At 36.0% G+C, this 17676-nt stretch overlaps 1 protein-coding gene across 1 annotated transcript in view; it reads right to left on the reverse strand.

The window, feature by feature from the left end:
• Positions 1–381: 381 nt before the first annotated feature.
• The window catches only part of NAP1L1 (nucleosome assembly protein 1 like 1), a 28914-nt gene continuing 11619 nt past the window's right edge, over positions 382–17676 (reverse strand). The window contains exons 2-15 of the mRNA XM_021528147.3: positions 15565–15599; positions 14787–14875; positions 13291–13393; positions 12093–12234; positions 11564–11644; positions 11211–11339; positions 10709–10780; positions 9920–10059; positions 8022–8167; positions 7918–7937; positions 6644–6766; positions 5382–5414; positions 4906–4956; positions 382–3185 (exon numbers count right to left, since the gene is read on the reverse strand). Coding sequence (XP_021383822.1) covers positions 3150–3185; positions 4906–4956; positions 5382–5414; positions 6644–6766; positions 7918–7937; positions 8022–8167; positions 9920–10059; positions 10709–10780; positions 11211–11339; positions 11564–11644; positions 12093–12234; positions 13291–13393; positions 14787–14875; positions 15565–15581 — 1182 coding nt within the window. The 5' untranslated portion in view covers positions 15582–15599 and the 3' untranslated portion in view covers positions 382–3149. The remainder of the gene's footprint in view (positions 3186–4905; positions 4957–5381; positions 5415–6643; positions 6767–7917; positions 7938–8021; positions 8168–9919; positions 10060–10708; positions 10781–11210; positions 11340–11563; positions 11645–12092; positions 12235–13290; positions 13394–14786; positions 14876–15564; positions 15600–17676) is intronic.

Genomic DNA, 17676 nt, shown 5'->3' on the forward strand with positions numbered 1-17676 from the left:
CTAATCTAATCTAGATTGCTAAAAACAACTATGAAAGAATTGCAAAGAAGCCTCCCTCTCCAACAAGCATAAACCCCAAAAACCCTTCCCTGTCATCCAAAGTCTCACTTAATTCTCCTCTTTCCTCCCACTTTTCCCCCCAAAATAATTCTCCTTTCAATACAGCAAACAAAATTGGAGAGAAGATACTATTTACACAGGTGTTAAATTATGGTGCATTTCTGCAACTGCTGCCAAAGACAGCAGTTTCTATTTCAGTAACACATTTTCCCAGCCAGAACCTGTTAAAAAGGTAGCTTACCCTCCTCAAATACTAAACGAGGAGATTCTCTACACCTGGTATAAATTAAAGGTGAAAAAAAACGAGTCACAACACTCCAATCAATGTTGAAAGTTTAATGTTCCTGCTACATACTGCCTTTCAGAACTGCTAAACAAGTGTGTCATTGATAACAAAACTACAGTAAGCACCAGAACAGTTTTAATTTAACCAATGCCATAAGAACTGGCACCTCATTGATATTCTTCTTTATGCTGCAGTCTGGAGAGCACAAGAACTGCTGATCTAGAACTAGCACATCAATCTGGAGAGAAGCTCACCAAAATCTGTCAATAGGATATACTCATGACCATGGATCTTGCAGGCTGCAGGTGTGCTTTGACATCTAACAACTCCCCTTTTCAAACATTGTATCCCATTTTGTGTGTTATGAAGGTCTTAAATGAAAACGTAATCAAAGAAAAAGCCAAATCTGTTAAGTAGTGAATTTTGAAATTTACAACTTTTAACAAGTAATTTTATTTTTAAAATACAATTACCAGATGCTGTTAGCAAAAATGGGCTAGATCTAATTAAGGACTTAGAGACTTCCCATATCCAGAGGTATGAACCCTAAAGCCCCATCTTAATAGCTTCTCAAGCTCAGAACATACTACCACAGTTTGGTCTCTACACATCCACAAGTTTACACTTAATCCTGGGAGATGTTTAGAAAAGGGATCATGTGAAACCCAAACACCTGGCAGGGTCAGGAATAAAGGATAAGCATAAGCATATTCTGATACCACAAAAAAACACAATCGTATCTACTTTAACACATAGCTACTGAGAGTGTTTGTTAGCCTTTTGTAACTGCTTTTTCTATGCTATGATCTGTGTTACCTAAAAAATATCCAAGATCACAGCTTCAGTGGTCCTGCTTAACATATAGCTATAGATAACGATCTCCTTCTCCCAAACCCACAGATACCTGGAGCAGAGACAGATGACACCTGACAGGGATTCTGAAATGAAGCAGTGTGGTATCTAGGCCTTCAAGGAATTAAAAAGAAAAGTCAATAACAAAACTAAAACAGTTTAGTCAGAGGACTAGACCCATATCTTCTTGAGGGGAGCTGAGGATTTAGAAGGGCACTTGGGATAAGCTTCATTCTGTATTACTCACCCTCCAGGCAAGAGATGCTACAGAAACTCTTCCAGCAGCCCTATCCTGACGCGGTCATTACCTCCTCCTTGCCCTGCTCTTTTCAAACCTTTATGGCTAAGCATGTAAGTGGCACAAAAAACCAGTAGCTTCTGCAGAAATAGATCTATGGCTAGCTGGACATTTCTTTCCAACACTACAAAGACTCTTCCATCCCTGAAAAAGCTATCTACTTGCTTAGAAGATCAGAATGTATATATATATATAGTTGTGTGAAGGATAAGACAGCATGGTGTATGGTAGCATGCTACTGACTGGAAAAACTCAGAATGCATTAGTTCATAGCCTCTTTCAGCTCAGTATGTTTAAATTTACATCTCACCAAGTACCTCCACTGCTAGACTAAAGGCAAGGTAAGAACAAGATGAGAAATATCTTCTAGCCCATGTGTTTCAACTGACAAAAATATCCAATATGGACAAAGTATGAACCAGAATGTGCAAACACAAGCACAGTGAACAGAACATTAGGTGCAGAAAGAATTTCTTTGGGCTTGTTACCTCATAGATGCTTGATACAGTGAGGACAAACTAGAACACAGCCATGTGTTTCCAGCACTCCCTTCAGCTGCAGGGCATGTTTTGTTCAGGACTACCTAGCTCTGTCTGCGCAGACTTAAAATCCAAGGCACTTCGCACCAGATTTCATACTAACAGCCAATGCCTTAGAGTCAGGCACAGCAATGCTGAAGTCCTTTATCAGATCTAGCCCCACTTTTAAGAACTTGTCTTCTCTAAAATGGCAGTGTGGACCAATCACTGAAACATCAAGCTCAGATTCACAAGTATCACACTGCAAGTGCAAAGTAAAGATCAAACTTTCCAAACTATTGTGTTTGTTTTTTCAAATGCTATATAATTTACTTTTCAGTAATTTTCAGCTTTTGTTTCTAGAAAACATGAACTGCAGCATGTAAGATATGCGTTACCACTTTACACATGCAGATACACAAGTAATAAAACAAGACTAGCTTCTGAAAATACTAGGTTTTATTCACACCCCTGTGGTAAACAATAACCTTAATATGATGACTAGGTTTCTTTTGTAGATCACTATGTCACATAAAATACAAAACCCATAGCATAAACAAGCTGACAGTTATGAATGTTTAATGTGGTCTCATTGGAAAATTAAACAAGTTATACTACTAGTCTTCTCAAGTAGTCAAATTCAAAATGCATCATCATCTCCTAGTTAGTACAAGTCACTGCCATTTCTATAACAAAGTAATGAAGGCACAGCTAGTGCAAGCAGACTTAAACCCGTTCAGACTACTGGGCTGAAAAAATACTTTGGTTGGTTCTTCAGGAGAGCATTTTCTCTAAACAAATATTGGTCTCAGTTAACAGTTCTGATCATCTTCACATCTGCAGTCTAATAGCTACATGACAAAGACTTCACAAGAACCAAACTATGTAGCAATGAATTAACATTCATGCTTTAGGGCATTTACTGCATTCTACATATTGGCAGAAAATTATACTGTTAAAATGCTAGGTAAATTGAACCTACATTTTAAACTGGTTCTTAAGTGTTTGATTTCTTTTTTTTAACAAATTGGTTACTTAATTCTACCAAGATACAAAACATAAGGCTGTAAGTAACTAATAGTTGTGTTTAGGCTATTACAGTGCAGGTAATCCTCAAGGCCACAGACACACTGCTTCACTGCTGCTTGCATTCTGCTGGGTTTTGATCCTTCTGTTGAGAGACAAGGAAAAGCCAGTTTACATAAACAATATTTAAGAAGAACTACTAATATTGTTAAGCATGCTTTCTCAAGCTGCAAGTCTTCCAAAGTTCTTCTATTTTTTTTTCCTTGCATTAAGTGTCTAGCATTAGCAACACTATCGTTTTTGGATGCACCAATGCATTTATTTTGGCTTTGTTGGCATATCAGGATACAATCCAGAATAAAAACCTGTTTAGAACTGTGTGGTGAAGTACTCTAAAAGACACCATAACTGGAAAAAGGAGAAGTGAGATGCAGTAACAAACAACCCAGCTCAGAAGAAGCATGCAGACCCTCTTCACAGTTTGAGACAAAGGAAACTTCCTATGGGCAATAACAAGAGCATGGCCTTATGCCAGAAGACATTATAGAGCAACGCAACAAAATGCCAAATCACAGTCCCTAATGCTCTTTTGCAATAAATTCCAGTTGTTAAAAAATTCTACCATGGAAAATTTCTTCTGTTCTCGAAACAGCCAGCCAGCAATGTCACAGTAATATGGGAATTCAAGAAAGTTTTTGTGGGGGCAGAGTTCAGTTGCAGGTTTCGCTCCACCACCTTCCTTGGTCTGAACAGCTATTCTAGGACCACAGCACTTCAATAAATTCAGCTGGCTTACACTGAGATCACCTTGCACCACTATAGTACCACTACTATCTCTAGACCTTGAGCAGCTCTCTGAAACCAAGTATAGTCTAGCCCTTTTTCAGTTCTGTTTCACTGAGAAAAACAATCTGAAATGGTGGAAATAAGTCCAACTTGCAGCTGTTTCATTTGGATTTCAAAACTTTCTTGACTAGGAACCAATTTGAACACACTGTAGCAGATCAAACATCACCAAGATGGCTGTACATTTTGATCTCAAGTTTGTACCCTGCCTTTCTATGTACAATGCTAAGATTATGTAATTTTCTCAACAGTTCTTTGACAGTAGCTCAAACCATTCAAACTGAAAAACACTCATTTGAAATGACAAGCCCTTTTAACAGCAGGCGTTTTGGAACGTTTCACAGACTTGACTGCAATTTCACCTACCACATCAGATGCTTTCAAGGTGGCCAGATGCACCTTTCCCTCAGCTATTGAAAAGCTATGAACTGAGTGGCTCACAATTGTTTTTCCAGCCTGATTAGTGATTTCTCCCTTCCCAAGGAGTAAGAAAGCTCCCAGCTGCTCCTGGCTGTTCACATTTTAGGACTTGGCTGTAGACACATTGCTGAACCTGGACTTCTCCTCCCTCAAACAATGAAAGATTTGCCATTTACCTAACATGAAAGAGCATACTTTGTATTCTGCTGGGAAAACCTGTGCCAGAGACAGCTTGTAGCAAGTTCCTCATAGCTGAAGCTGGATAACACAGTTCTCTCCATGTCCTTACAAGCATTTTGCAATTTTAATCATTAGGCAGCAAATTGGTGCAAGACAAGTTTATAGAAAACCAAGCCTGACTAACCTCAGTGCTCAAAGCCAAAAGTTACTCTTACAAAATGACTCCTGGAGAACTTTTACAAAGCTCCTCTACCAATTCTACTCTGTCATAATCAGGCCTGAAACAGCCTCAAAACAAAATATGCTCACCCATAGGAACTACTGGTTTAATACTTAAACTAAAATCAAGATTCAATATACATAAAATTTTAAATGTCTGTATGCATACACAAACTTTAAACATTCATTTAATTCCTTACTTTTGGTTCATAATCAGGATCATTTTCTTCATCTGCTTCTTCTTCTCCCTCCTGAAAGAAAACACTTAGTATTTCTCTAGCTTATCCACATTCAGCTTCTGGAGCCATTTTCATGAAAATTAAGATTAAACTGTACTCAGAAATACATTCATTACCACTTTATGTTATACATATTGCATTAATTAATCCTCCATAATGCATATCTTTTTACATCAGTGGCAGCTTAATTTTTAAGATACCTTAAAGGTTGTCTTAGCTTGGTTTGGGTTTTTTTTGTTGTTGTTGTCTTGCTGGTTGATTGTTTTGTTTTTTTGAGTTTTTAAATTATTCATCTGAAATCCACCAAACAATATGTTCTATCTTATTTCAGAAGTAATTCTTAGTGTCCAGAGCACTCAAAAACTAAAGGAACTCTTATTCTAGGTAACAAACTACAACAGCTAAACTATTTGAATCAAGGGCATCTGTTGTCTTACCTCATCATCTGCCTCTTCACCTTCTTCATCATACTAGAAAAGAAAATAAATAGTTTTGATAGCATCATAAATGCAGTCATCTATAGCTCAAGTATATGTCAGAGACCACTCCATATTGTGATCTTAAGATAATCATACAATGGTTTGGGTTGTACGGGGCCTTGAGGGTCATCTAGCTCTAACAACTCTGCCATGGGCAGGGAAACCTTCCACTAGACCAGGTTGCTCAGAGTCTCATCCAACCTGGCCTTGAATATCTGCAGGGATGAGACATCCACAGTTTTTCTGGGCAACCTATTCCAGTGTCTCACAACCCTCACAGTAAATAATTTCTTCCTAATATCTAATCTAAACCTAGTCTCTTTTAATTTGAACCAAGAAGCTCCTGTGTCTGTCAGATTTAAAAATACCTTTTGCAACAGCACAAGCAATGTTCAATTTCCCTTGGTGAGCTCTGGCAGAGCAGACTGTCCCCATTCCATGTAGCCCGGGAGAAGCTGATTACACTGTGGTACCACTTGGGGACGGCAGGGGACAGTGTAAACCCGTCCTGTCCGTACCTCCCTCATCAACAGCCCTAACCAAGCCTTTGCAACAAGCGTCAACAGTTTAAATTCTAAAAATTTATTTTTAAGACAAGATGTATCTAAGCCATCTTAACAGTCAAACTGTCTTTTTTTAGCAGAGGCAGTGACAGAAAAAAATGTTTTATACCTGTATAAAGTTCTGAGGCTTCGTGCTTTTGGAATTTCAAGCTTAGCTTTTTTAAAACACTTAAGTTTTTGCAGAACTTGTTTTGATTATTTTGGCATGCTTTGAATGTGCTTATCTACCTTTTTTTTTTTTTTTTTTTAGTAAGAGAGTACTTTTTGAAAGGATGAGGCTTGAATGTCATAGAACTTCACAGCCAATATCAGTGTAAGCACAAAGAACAGGCTCAGCAGCTGTTCAGATAGTCTCATTTGTTCTCTGGCAACTCATTACAGTTCCACAAAGTATTGGACACACTTCCCCAAAAATGCCTTGTATACAAAATGCAACTATGACATCCTCTAGATGATCAATGTCTACCACTGCTTTGCCACAAAACTCTGAAGTTGCTACTTCAAAGAAGAATTCTTATGCTGCCTTTCCTTAATGATCTAGGAAGCTCTGCTGCAACTAACATCCCATTCTAAAGATACCAATGCAAGAAATTACCCAAGGTCCAAAAACAGCATTATTTCAAGGTTTTTAGTGTTCTGAATGAACATTATACTTACGTCATCATCATCATCTTCGATGGCTTCTCCAGTGAAGTACAGTACTGACCGGGGGACTATACGTTCACGCAAGAAATGACCTATTTCAAAGTCTGCAGCAAGGATTGCCTCGGAATCATCATCCTGTATAAAACAATATTATTTTCTGAACTATAAGAGGCTAACTACTTTTGACACACACACACGTTACATGGATTTTGATGTGGTCAGTCTTACACAAATCCCATTACTGTTTTTTTTTGTTCCAGGAGCTGCTTTACAGAACTGAAACTGAGGGGCCAAGTTTGACACTTTGAACAGCCCACCTACATACATATACAGTGAGGAGATTCTGCTTCAGTAAGCCTAATTAAATACAATCCTGGAGTTTCTTTTGTTCCAAGTATAAAGACTATTTAATATCTCCCATAGACTTTCAGTTCATATGCACAATACTCTTAAATAAGTTAACAATAGGCCGGTGAGCCTATCACAATGAAGACTTTACAACCTACTTCTGATTCCTACATTGCACCTCCTTCTTCATTCCCATTAGACAAAGCCACTACTGAAGCACCCAAACACCTAAAATTGCTCTCTGATCCAATCCTAAACTTTCACTCCTCATGTTTTCATATCAAGTGTTCTACTGTCTCCCATCTGAGCAATTACTTTCTTTTTGGGTTTTGTTTATCTAAATGTTATGACCATATACAGCTTTTAGTGTCCATGCCAACTAGAGCTCTAACAGCATGCTTCTAGAAGATTTAATTTCATATTTCTCACTCAAACTGCATAATATATTCCCTACTCTTAAGTATTTTTGGTAGTTTTTTCCTTACAAAAACATGGGTTATTGCCATAGTGAGCACACAGGAAAGCAGGCTCTTGGCGTTTTCTCTTCTTGTTTTATTACTTTCAAGAGTTAACAGCTTGAGAGATTTTTAACAGAATAAAACACAAACTGGATGCATTCAGCCATTAGATAAAATTATCCAAAGAACACCTGAAGGGAGAGACTTGTCCCACCCATTAGATCAAAGACTATTAATGAAGATCACTACATTTCTACAACTGTTAACAATCCACAAGGTATCTTTCAAGAACCATGAATTACTACAATTGACTAAACTAAACTCTACCATCCAACTCAAACACTCCTCCTGAAAGAAAACTCAAATAACTACTAGTCTAAGTATTCTCATTAATGACAGAAGCAGTTAAAGCTGAAGCTGTTTAACAAATTCTAAAATTCCATAAACATTCCATCATAATTTTTAAATAAGCCAACTTACCAGGTCTCCACTTTCAGGAACTGTAAAAAAAGAACAGAAGAAACAAGTAAATAAGATACATTCTACATCTAAAATTCATACACGTAAACTAGTGGTCAGCTTACCTTCAGGAGGACTGAAGAAGTTGAAGAAAGAGTCATTGGAAACAGTTTTTGTCACTGTCCTGACTGTTCCACGGCCTTTATGTTTTTGCTTCTTCTTAATGGTTTTCAAAGTAACATTCTTTCCTTTTTTCCAGTCTATTTGGCAACTAAAGAGTAAATAAAAAACAAATGACAGGGAAAAAAACCACAACTACCTGCAGCTTAACACCATTCCCCTTGTTACAAGGATCTACTAAGACTACCACAACTGCAAGAGACACAGGGAAGAAAAAATATTAAGCTAGTGTTTGTTCTTTTAAAAGCCTTCTTTGAAAAGTCTATATTTTCATTAGTTTATAGGTTGAGAACAAGAGTAACAGGTTCATTTTAGGATTATTTCCATCCAGAAGTTTTTCCTTTTCCACTCAATCTCTGAAATGCTAATTTTCATTAGCTACCAAGTACTGCCTAGTTTTCTATCAACAACTAGTATTGCACCACTTTTAGAGCCACTTATCCATTATAAAGCAATGTCATATTTGGGCATATTACTAATATGCCAAAGTTCACCACACCTGTCACTATAATCAGTAAGTCCTTAAAGCAATGCATCAAGCAGGCACATAGTTTTTGGCTGCTTTTGAGTTGTTTGCGAGGGTTTTGTCTTCTTGTCTTATATTTATTTGTCTGGGTTTTGTTGTTTTGGGGTTTTTTATTTCTATCCTGCTTACAGAGCAAAATCATGCCTACAGGCTTCCCTAACAGTCAAAGCATTCTGGCAACAAGTAAATGAAAAAGTCACATCAGTGAAACTAACTGCATTTGCAGAAGTTTCTGATTAGATTCTTTTACAGACTCAAAGAAATTGAGTGAGTTACTTTGGAATAATAAGAGGCTGTCCTAGCTACAAGAGTAAACAAGGACTAGGAGTTAATAATTTTTACGGAAGCAGTGGCATCTCACACCAAAATCTGACAAGATTCATGACTCTACAATCAGTCCAAACTGGGGAAAACTAAACAGTCTAACCAAAGCTACCCAAGCACTTAAAACTAAATCTTACAGGACTTTGCAAAATATGTTAAGGGACTGAGAAATAAAGAGGTAAATAAGTCAGTATGAGCAACTAGAGATTAATTTAAGAGTAAAACCAACGCTGACTATGTAGTGATAGGCTGTAACTTCATTGTTCTCGCGCAGAAGAGCAGTCAGAACACTGGAGACTTGAACAGAAAAACTACTGAAAAGGCCCAAGTGTACTCATAATAATTATGTACAACATAGTTTTCTCTCATCCCCCTGCTCACAATGAATGCAAATGTAGAGAAAAAATTACTTAGCTAATTTAAAACAAAATATTTCACTAAGAAAGGAATGTGACAGCTATTTAAAAAGAGTAACCTGGAATTGTGATGACTGTTCTCCATTTCTCAAATAGACACGACATTCAAAGGCAAATATTCAATGCTTATCAAAACAAAATGGACAACTACAATATAAAAAGTAAATCTGGAATAAACTCCTCAAAATGCTGTGTGTCAGAAACACAGAAAGATTAAAAGAAGCAATCAAATTCTAGCAAAAGCTATCCAGGCCTACTAAAAGATAGCACCATCCACCTTTCAATTCACCTTTAGTGATTGCAGAACAGTATTTCTAAACAAATACTGACTACATTTTTAATTTATATGCCTATATAATATATATACTTATAAATTATGCTATACAAATAATTTTTTTCTATTTTGTATTAAAGTTATTGGTAACAACTAAAAAACTCATGTCAAACCTAGTTGTTCCCAAGTTACTAGGGGAAGTATCTTTTCCAGCACCGCCACAAGATGCTGTAAAACTCTACAGCAGGATAATGCTAAGGAAAAACCTGTTATATTGCCTTAAAGCTATCAATTAGCACTTACCCTGTACAACCCATGATTTCTGGTCCATCAAAGGAAAAAGGATCGGAATCATCTGGCTCTGACCTCATTCTATACGTCTTTGTCAACACTTCATTTGTGAAGTAGTCGTTTGGTTCAAAATGAAATTCTAACGTGAAACTCTTAAAAAGAATTGCAGAACAGTAACTTTAGTTATTTACAAACACCTTTAACTTTTTAACACTTAAATCCAAACGATACACATGCAACAGAATATACCTTTTTCCTATACATCCATAACTTATTCTAGAATTTGCTATCCAAGTTGTACAATAAATCTTCAAATATTTTCATTTACTTGATCTTGCACTTTCTAGTTATTATACTGCTTGCAGTAATGACAGGTCTCCCAGCACACAGATTTCCTGCTACTAATGTATCAGGAAAATGCTAAAATAAATTTAAATTTATAAATCTAAATTTAAAAATATTACAACTTAGAAGACTGTCTGATTTCTGCCAGGGAAATACATGTAATTACAGCAGTTACACAAAAAGTACCCAAAGGTATCAAAATGCAATGGTGAAACCCAAGTTATCAGCTATTATTAAGGCAAATCTCACCAGAAGTTGAAGGTTAAATTTAATATATATTCATTCACAGGGTGATGCAAGACTAGCACTAGACCTTGTACTGCTTAGTCAGAAACAGCAGCTGTGTATTTTCTCATGATTTCCACAAGACAATTGGCTATCACAGACCATGTTGCTAAAATACAGCTAATTCTTAAGATAACAAAAAAGTAATCTTGTTTAACAAGTCAAACTAACCATAGGCTGTCCAACTTCTGAAAATTTCACTTTTATATCTTTTAAGTATTTCAGGATAGGTTCATCATGTTCCTGTAGAGAAAACAGTGTATTTAATTTTAAAAGAAAAAAAACCTTGTTACAACACTGAAATACTTCCATGAACATGACCAGCAGATGGCAACAATGGCTGTTACAGAGTCCCCAATACAGTATACAACCAAAACACATGCAAACACCACGTACAATTTTTACTAATGTCTAATACACTTTTCAAACGCACTTCTGTAGGTACCTAGAATTTATTAGTATTGTAGAATAGGTTCAAGAAATAAAACAGCAGGTAGGTTATTTTGGTGCTCTGTACTCTCACTTAAAAAGTTTTCAGAGATGACATCCATGTAACAGTTCTATTATTGCTCTCCAACAGACATATCAAGTATCATAATGTTTCCACTGCTTTCTTAAAGACACTTGGATTAATTACCAATGCAACTTTAAAAAAAGCCAGACCACTGCCTACCTGAACCATATCACTGAGCAAGTCCACATTCTTGAATACTGTCAGCCAAAACTCAGGGATTCCTTTAGGGTCTTCTTTTTCTTCATCTTTTTTTTCTTCTTCAAGCTTAGCTTTCTCTTTCATTTCATCCTTGAGAAAATAATATTTGGTTTCCTTAAGAGTGCCCATAAGGTTCATCGGTACTTTGTTGATACCAGTGTCATGTGGATGTTTAAGTAACCATTAAGAATTAGCATCATTATTAATAGCAAGTAATCATTACAAACTTGTTTTTTTAAAAAAAAATTCAGCTTAATGATTCTTGTTTTATGCTAAAGCTTGAGATACTGATGAGAACTGATTAAGATACTCACTGAAATTTCTTCGTCAGCATCTGCTTTCCATTCACATTCTTCTTCTGTGGGCTCATAAATGGCATTGATGATTTCACTTCGCTGGAAGATTAAGCCAAGAATATTTTCTAATTTCCTAGTCATTGCAATCAGCAATGCCCTAACCAATAAATTTCTAATCCCAAATTACACTACATTAACTATCTACCTTTTCTTCTAGCTCTAGAAGATTGATTCAGCAGTTAGGAGGTTTTCAACACACTAAAATAAACACCAAAGTACCAGAAAAGTTACAGTACCATCTGACATTTGCTCAATTAAAATGAGGTTTGACATACTGAAGTAATTTTGGTAACTATGGAACAGACTTAACTTTTTACTCTCTTAATCTTAGTTGATATTAACTTGGATGGCAAAATTGTATCAATTGAATTGAAGGAGCATATATGAGACCAAAGTAATTTGGAATATGAGTAAGTTTTCTGGTTTTTACATTCCCTTGTTGTATTTTAGATGAAGCTTTAAAGTACATAGAATAGCACTAAAATACCTTGTCAAATAAGGGCTGATAGAGAGCAGCATACTTTCTTTCCAGCTCATGAACTTCCTCATAGAACTTTGCTTCTATCTGTGCACACTGAACTTGAAGGTTCTTGAGAGCATTCACACGTCTTTTAACAACTTTAGGCAAGCTGAAAAATTCAGTGACAGAACTGTTACTAACACTGCATTTTAAGCACATATTAATCTCTCTTTAACCAGATCCCTTGCAAGTTAACCAACTTGTACCACAACACATTTTACACTCTCTTTTAAGCTTTAGAAATTTAAATCAAAGTTGCAACCAATTTCACCAGCAAGACTGAAATCCTTAGCAGAAGCTCTTAAACTGAGGCTCAACCACAGTTAGAACCAGAGTATTCCAAATACCTGGGTAAATCATGAGAGAAATTTGTGCAGTAATTTTTTCTTCTAAAAGTAAGTTCTACATTATTAATGAGTAACAAAGTAAAATCATAGTATTGAGTACAACTAAGAAAGGTCTCACCATTCATTTGCTTGGTTTTATGAAAAAGTTCAAGATATTTGAGTTATTATTTGTTTAGAAATTTAATCTCCAAAATTTGCTGCTTTGTTTCACTGAGCACAGCAACTGATAGCACTGTCTTTAAACACACTGTCTGACCCAAAGTGAGCCAGAACTGGTGTGCTAAATGAGCCACTGTATCAGAAATGTGTAAAAGGAAAGCAATTACTGCATGCCTCATAAATGCTGATCAACTATGGAAAATTCTGGCAAGAATTCACAGCAAGTTTTGATACATCAGAAAACCACATGAAGTACTGCTAATAACATTCCTGTATCAGCTAATGCTTACAGTCTAAGCATAAAATTACTATATTAGAGACACCAGGCCTCCAAGAATCTGTTTATAGTTTAAGTAACTGATGTTTCATGACTAAGGCAAAGCTACAAGGGATTCTAAGGAGCAGGAATGTATCCTAAGAAGTGTGCCATACTGTGAATGCAGAGGAAAAATTCAGCCACTGTAAATATTACCATTCTTTTCTTCATAAAACCTCAAATAAAAACTCTTCAATTCTGAGATGCACTACAGACAGACTATATAAGTTTTTCTGCTATCTGAGCAGCACTGTGGTTTATGACCACTAATGCTATAGACAACACTGTTCAGAAAACAAAATAACCATTTTAACACTCTACTCATGCTAAACAAATGCTGTACCTTTCTACATATCCTGCAGATGTTCCTACCAAACCATCAAGTCTTTCCTGAAGGGCTGCAAGAATCTGAGGATTTTGCATCATCTGCACAGTCAACTGCCGAGCTACATTAAAAAAGAAGATTATGTAAACACAAAGTGCATCCTTTGGACCACTCTTGAAAGAAAAAATTGTGCATAAAAATAAAGAAAATTAGACAAGCAAGAATTCCAGATGCAGAAGAACTGTTTAGTCTCCCTACTACTAAAACATGCTTCTGATTTATAAAATCAGATTTCCCTCCAGGATTCCTAGAGTATAATTTCCCCTCTGATTCTCACCTAAAATAGCTGGGAAATCACTGAAAATACTCATTATTCATCTCTAGGTTCCTGTGGGACACCTGAATACTTACCATTTAATTACTATATACCATTTAATTACTTCTGCTAATGAACGTGTTCCCCAAAATTTTGCAATCCAGTTTTGAAAACACTTCTTTCAATAGATTAGCAAAGCATGACATCTTGAGCAAAATGTTCTATTTTAATGTAATTATTCTGTTCAAGCAAACATGTAACATGGCACTATTAGCAGTCCAACTAATTCTATAGTAGAGATTATTAGTTATTTCTGTTTTGGCTAATTGCTCTTTAGATTCCATCTGTGCTCCCATGCTTTAAATACAAAGCATGAGCAAGACTGTTCAGCACTGACAAAACAAGTATTTTGATATGTGCTTATTTTTTTTGTTGAGTGGGGAATAAAAAAGGATTTATTAATTTCAAGAGTAGTAACAGTAAGCATGATTTGTTCTGTTCACTGTCAACTCAGCAGCAAATTATTAGCAACTAATCAAAAGAAAGATACACACACACATATGTGTCACCCTGATTCTTAAGACTTCCTAAAGCCTTCTGAGTTTACATTCCTTTAGAGAACTTTCCCACACAATTTCTGTAAACAACGTATTGTTTACATTCTTTTATAGAAGTAGAGAACACTTAATATACTGGTGATTTGTCCAATGTCTTTGGAGAGGTGGCCCATTCACTCTCCAATCCAATGTCACCCTTAGGAAGGTATAAAAGACAAAGTCAGATAATAAACGTCCCTTTTTTACCTTGCAAACAGCAGGTAGTCTGCGTTGTGCTTTCACGTGTCCCACAGCGACACATATGCACATTAATTTTTTATACGCAAAGCTTCACATGTGTGAAGCTTTTAACTGTTTTCAGTTTTGAAACAATCCTGTTAGATATCAACAATAATCCTGTCTTTTCCAACTATACAGGTGGCCAGCACTGCCTGAACCTTAATCATGACTGTAACAAGTAACTGCAAACAGCTAATAAAATCACAGAATTAAAAAAAAAAAAAGTCCTTGCTTCAGAACTTAAACTGCACGTCTGAAATTGTTCTACCACTTCCTAGTTTTTTTGCAGTAAAAGCTTTTTAACACAATAACTAGAAAGTACATATGCTTAGAGGTTTAGAAACTCTTGGTCTCAACATTACCTTTGCTGTTGGCATCTTCACCAGTTTCTTCTTCTTCTACTTCTTCAACATCTTCCATGTCCTGCTGATCAAGTTCAGACTGTTCTTTGCTATTAGAAATATTCAATAACAGCATCAAGAAGTTAATTTTATACTATAAGGAGCTTAAAGAGCTCAAACTAGATATTATGTGGGTAGAAACAAACTGTTGCATCCTTTGACAAACAAGTCTTAATAGCCAAACAAAACCAAATTTGTCTTCACAGAATTTCATGTTTGACAATCCCAGAACAGTTTAAAGAATTAGCAACTTTCCAGAATTATAAAGTCTCCTTTTATAAAAAACTCCTTTACCTCCTGCTCTTATCAACCAGTCAAAGCCTCTTTCTGCTCCACATATCCTCCTTAAGGTGTGCAGACCTTGAGAACTGTACATAGGATCACCTACACTACACTTCAAATACCACAGAATAAGAGCACTCAAAATATAGAAAAAAACCCTTCACAGAGTGAAACAATAGGAATGGGCAATATTAGCTTTTCCCCTCCTGAATTCCAACTAATATAGGAAGCTGACTCATGCCTTCTTCCACTTTTTTATTTACTTACAATTAAGATCACAAACCCGTTTATCATGAGCAACATAAGCTTTTCTCCCACATGTTGTAAACCTCAGGTCTTTCCACAGTGCTCAGGGTCAGTATTCAGACCCTGCCTATCCAGTATCTGGAGAGCCCAGCCATGTCAAGTACAGCACAGAACGCACTCAGAGCCTCAGTAACCTATAAATTTTACTTACTTGTCTATGTCTGCCATTCTGCTAGATTTCAAACACTAGGAAAAAAAAAAAAGAAAAAACACATAAGAACAGCAGCACTAGATTTCAGTTGTAACTCTATGGTCACATGCCATAATTCTAAAAGAAACACAAACCCTGTCAGTTTTATGAAACATGATAAATACATATTACAGTCTGAAGCGTGGCACATCTCCCTAGGATATTTTGAGCTCTCAGTCTAAAACATACAGAAATTTTGAGAAACTTTGTTCTGGCTTAGAACCTATAGATCTACTCCCATAAACTGAAGTACCAAGTACCAGCAAAATACCATGTTGAGTTTTGGCTCTTAGAACTGTACTAATATCACTGACTGAAAATTAGTTCTAAGTATAAAAGTGGAATATAACCTGAAAAAAACTGAAGCAAAAAGGGTGCTGGTAACTGTTTACTCATTTCCAGCATGTAATTGCAGATAGAACATACTTACAGCTAAAACAATTTAAGAATGAAGATGACTTTTTGTGGCTTTACTTTTAATCCTAACTTTACAAAACCAATCCAAGTCGTTCCTCAGAACAGCCACAATACTGCAACATTTTACCAAAAAAAATGATGCCAGGTGCCAGGCTATTTAACGTGACTTATTCCCATGTTCAGAATGACCACAATTTTCTTAAATATCTCCGTAAAATCATAAGCATATTCCATACACAGTAACTAGAAACATTTAATATTGCAACTATTGCAAATCTTGCATACCATGAAGAGCCTATGTTCTCAAATATATTATAAAATAAGTAACATTTTCTACCAGCAAAATGATACTTGGGAGTCTATTCTCCAAAAAGATGTTTTAGTTAACTTGAAGTCTAACACAATACTATGCATAAGAAAACACTGTCCCGTTATTACCATCTGCCAGTAATTCAGGAGGCTTCAACTACCAATAATAATTTGCTGGTGTAAAAAGCAATGCTGTAGACTCTCCATTTACCAGCTCTCCTGTAAGCTAAACAAATTCAAGTTTCCTTCAGGAATTTCACCTCCTTACAATGCATTCAAATGGGAATTTTAGCAAAGTGTTGTTGTTCCAGAAAAGGAGAAAACTGTGTCTGATCTGTCCAAAGTGTAAGACAAAAACACAATCCCAGTAAGATCCGGATATTAACAGTCAATATGAAGAAACATCTTAGATCTAAACTTCAGAAATAAACACCCACATTTTATGTAAATATAATCTAATTATATTTTTTCTGGTTTCATAAGTACTTCCCAATAATTACAAGGAAAGAAGGTATCTGACGTTCTCATTTAGGACCACAATTTCATAGTGCCAAATAAAGATCAAGAATGCAATCAAAAAGATTCAAATCCCTATATGCAGAAAAACTAGAGAACCAAGTCCATTTATTTCAGAAATATAATACAGTATTTTCTAATAAATAGGATGGCAGCACTGCTATAAACCAAAAAACATCTAACAATTCAGTAAGAAAAATTACAGAAATATTCTTGACTCATTTTATTTGGATCACATTTGCTTTTCTTGTGATGTCAGTTCTACCCATGTAACAATTTCCTGCAACAATTCAAAAGACTCTACTTTGAATACCATTCTCAAAGATAGCATGCCCTGAAGACCTACAGAAACAGAAAGCATAATACAATTACAACTCTCACATACAGGTTCCCATTTTACTTGAGCAATGTAGCAATTAGCATTATTTTTGATATACACAACATTCTATCCATGAAAAATATACTACTTTTTCTTTACACACTTCCTTCTAACCTGTTTTTAATGCAGGACCATTTCAAGGAGACTCACAGTACTGCTGTGCAAAAGAGCTCAAGATGCATAGCTCACCTGCCTTTCATACATTTTTCTGCAAATGCAACACAGTGAAGCTCCTTGCAGAGATCAGCATTTCCCTTCTCTGTTCTCCCTATCAAAAAAAGCTTTAATTTCCATAAAACAGAAGGTAGTCCTTTCAGGAAACATGTGACCAGTGGCAGCACAAACCCTGTGGTCTCTCCAAGTCAGTGGGCTAGATGAAACAGTAGCTTAAACACCTTAGAGGTTTTCTGAAAGAGACTAACTTCCACAGTTCATTTAAACATTTTTCCCAA

Source organism: Lonchura striata, chromosome 5 (assembly GCF_046129695.1).
Source record: "Lonchura striata isolate bLonStr1 chromosome 5, bLonStr1.mat, whole genome shotgun sequence".
NCBI lineage: Eukaryota > Metazoa > Chordata > Aves > Passeriformes > Estrildidae > Lonchura > Lonchura striata.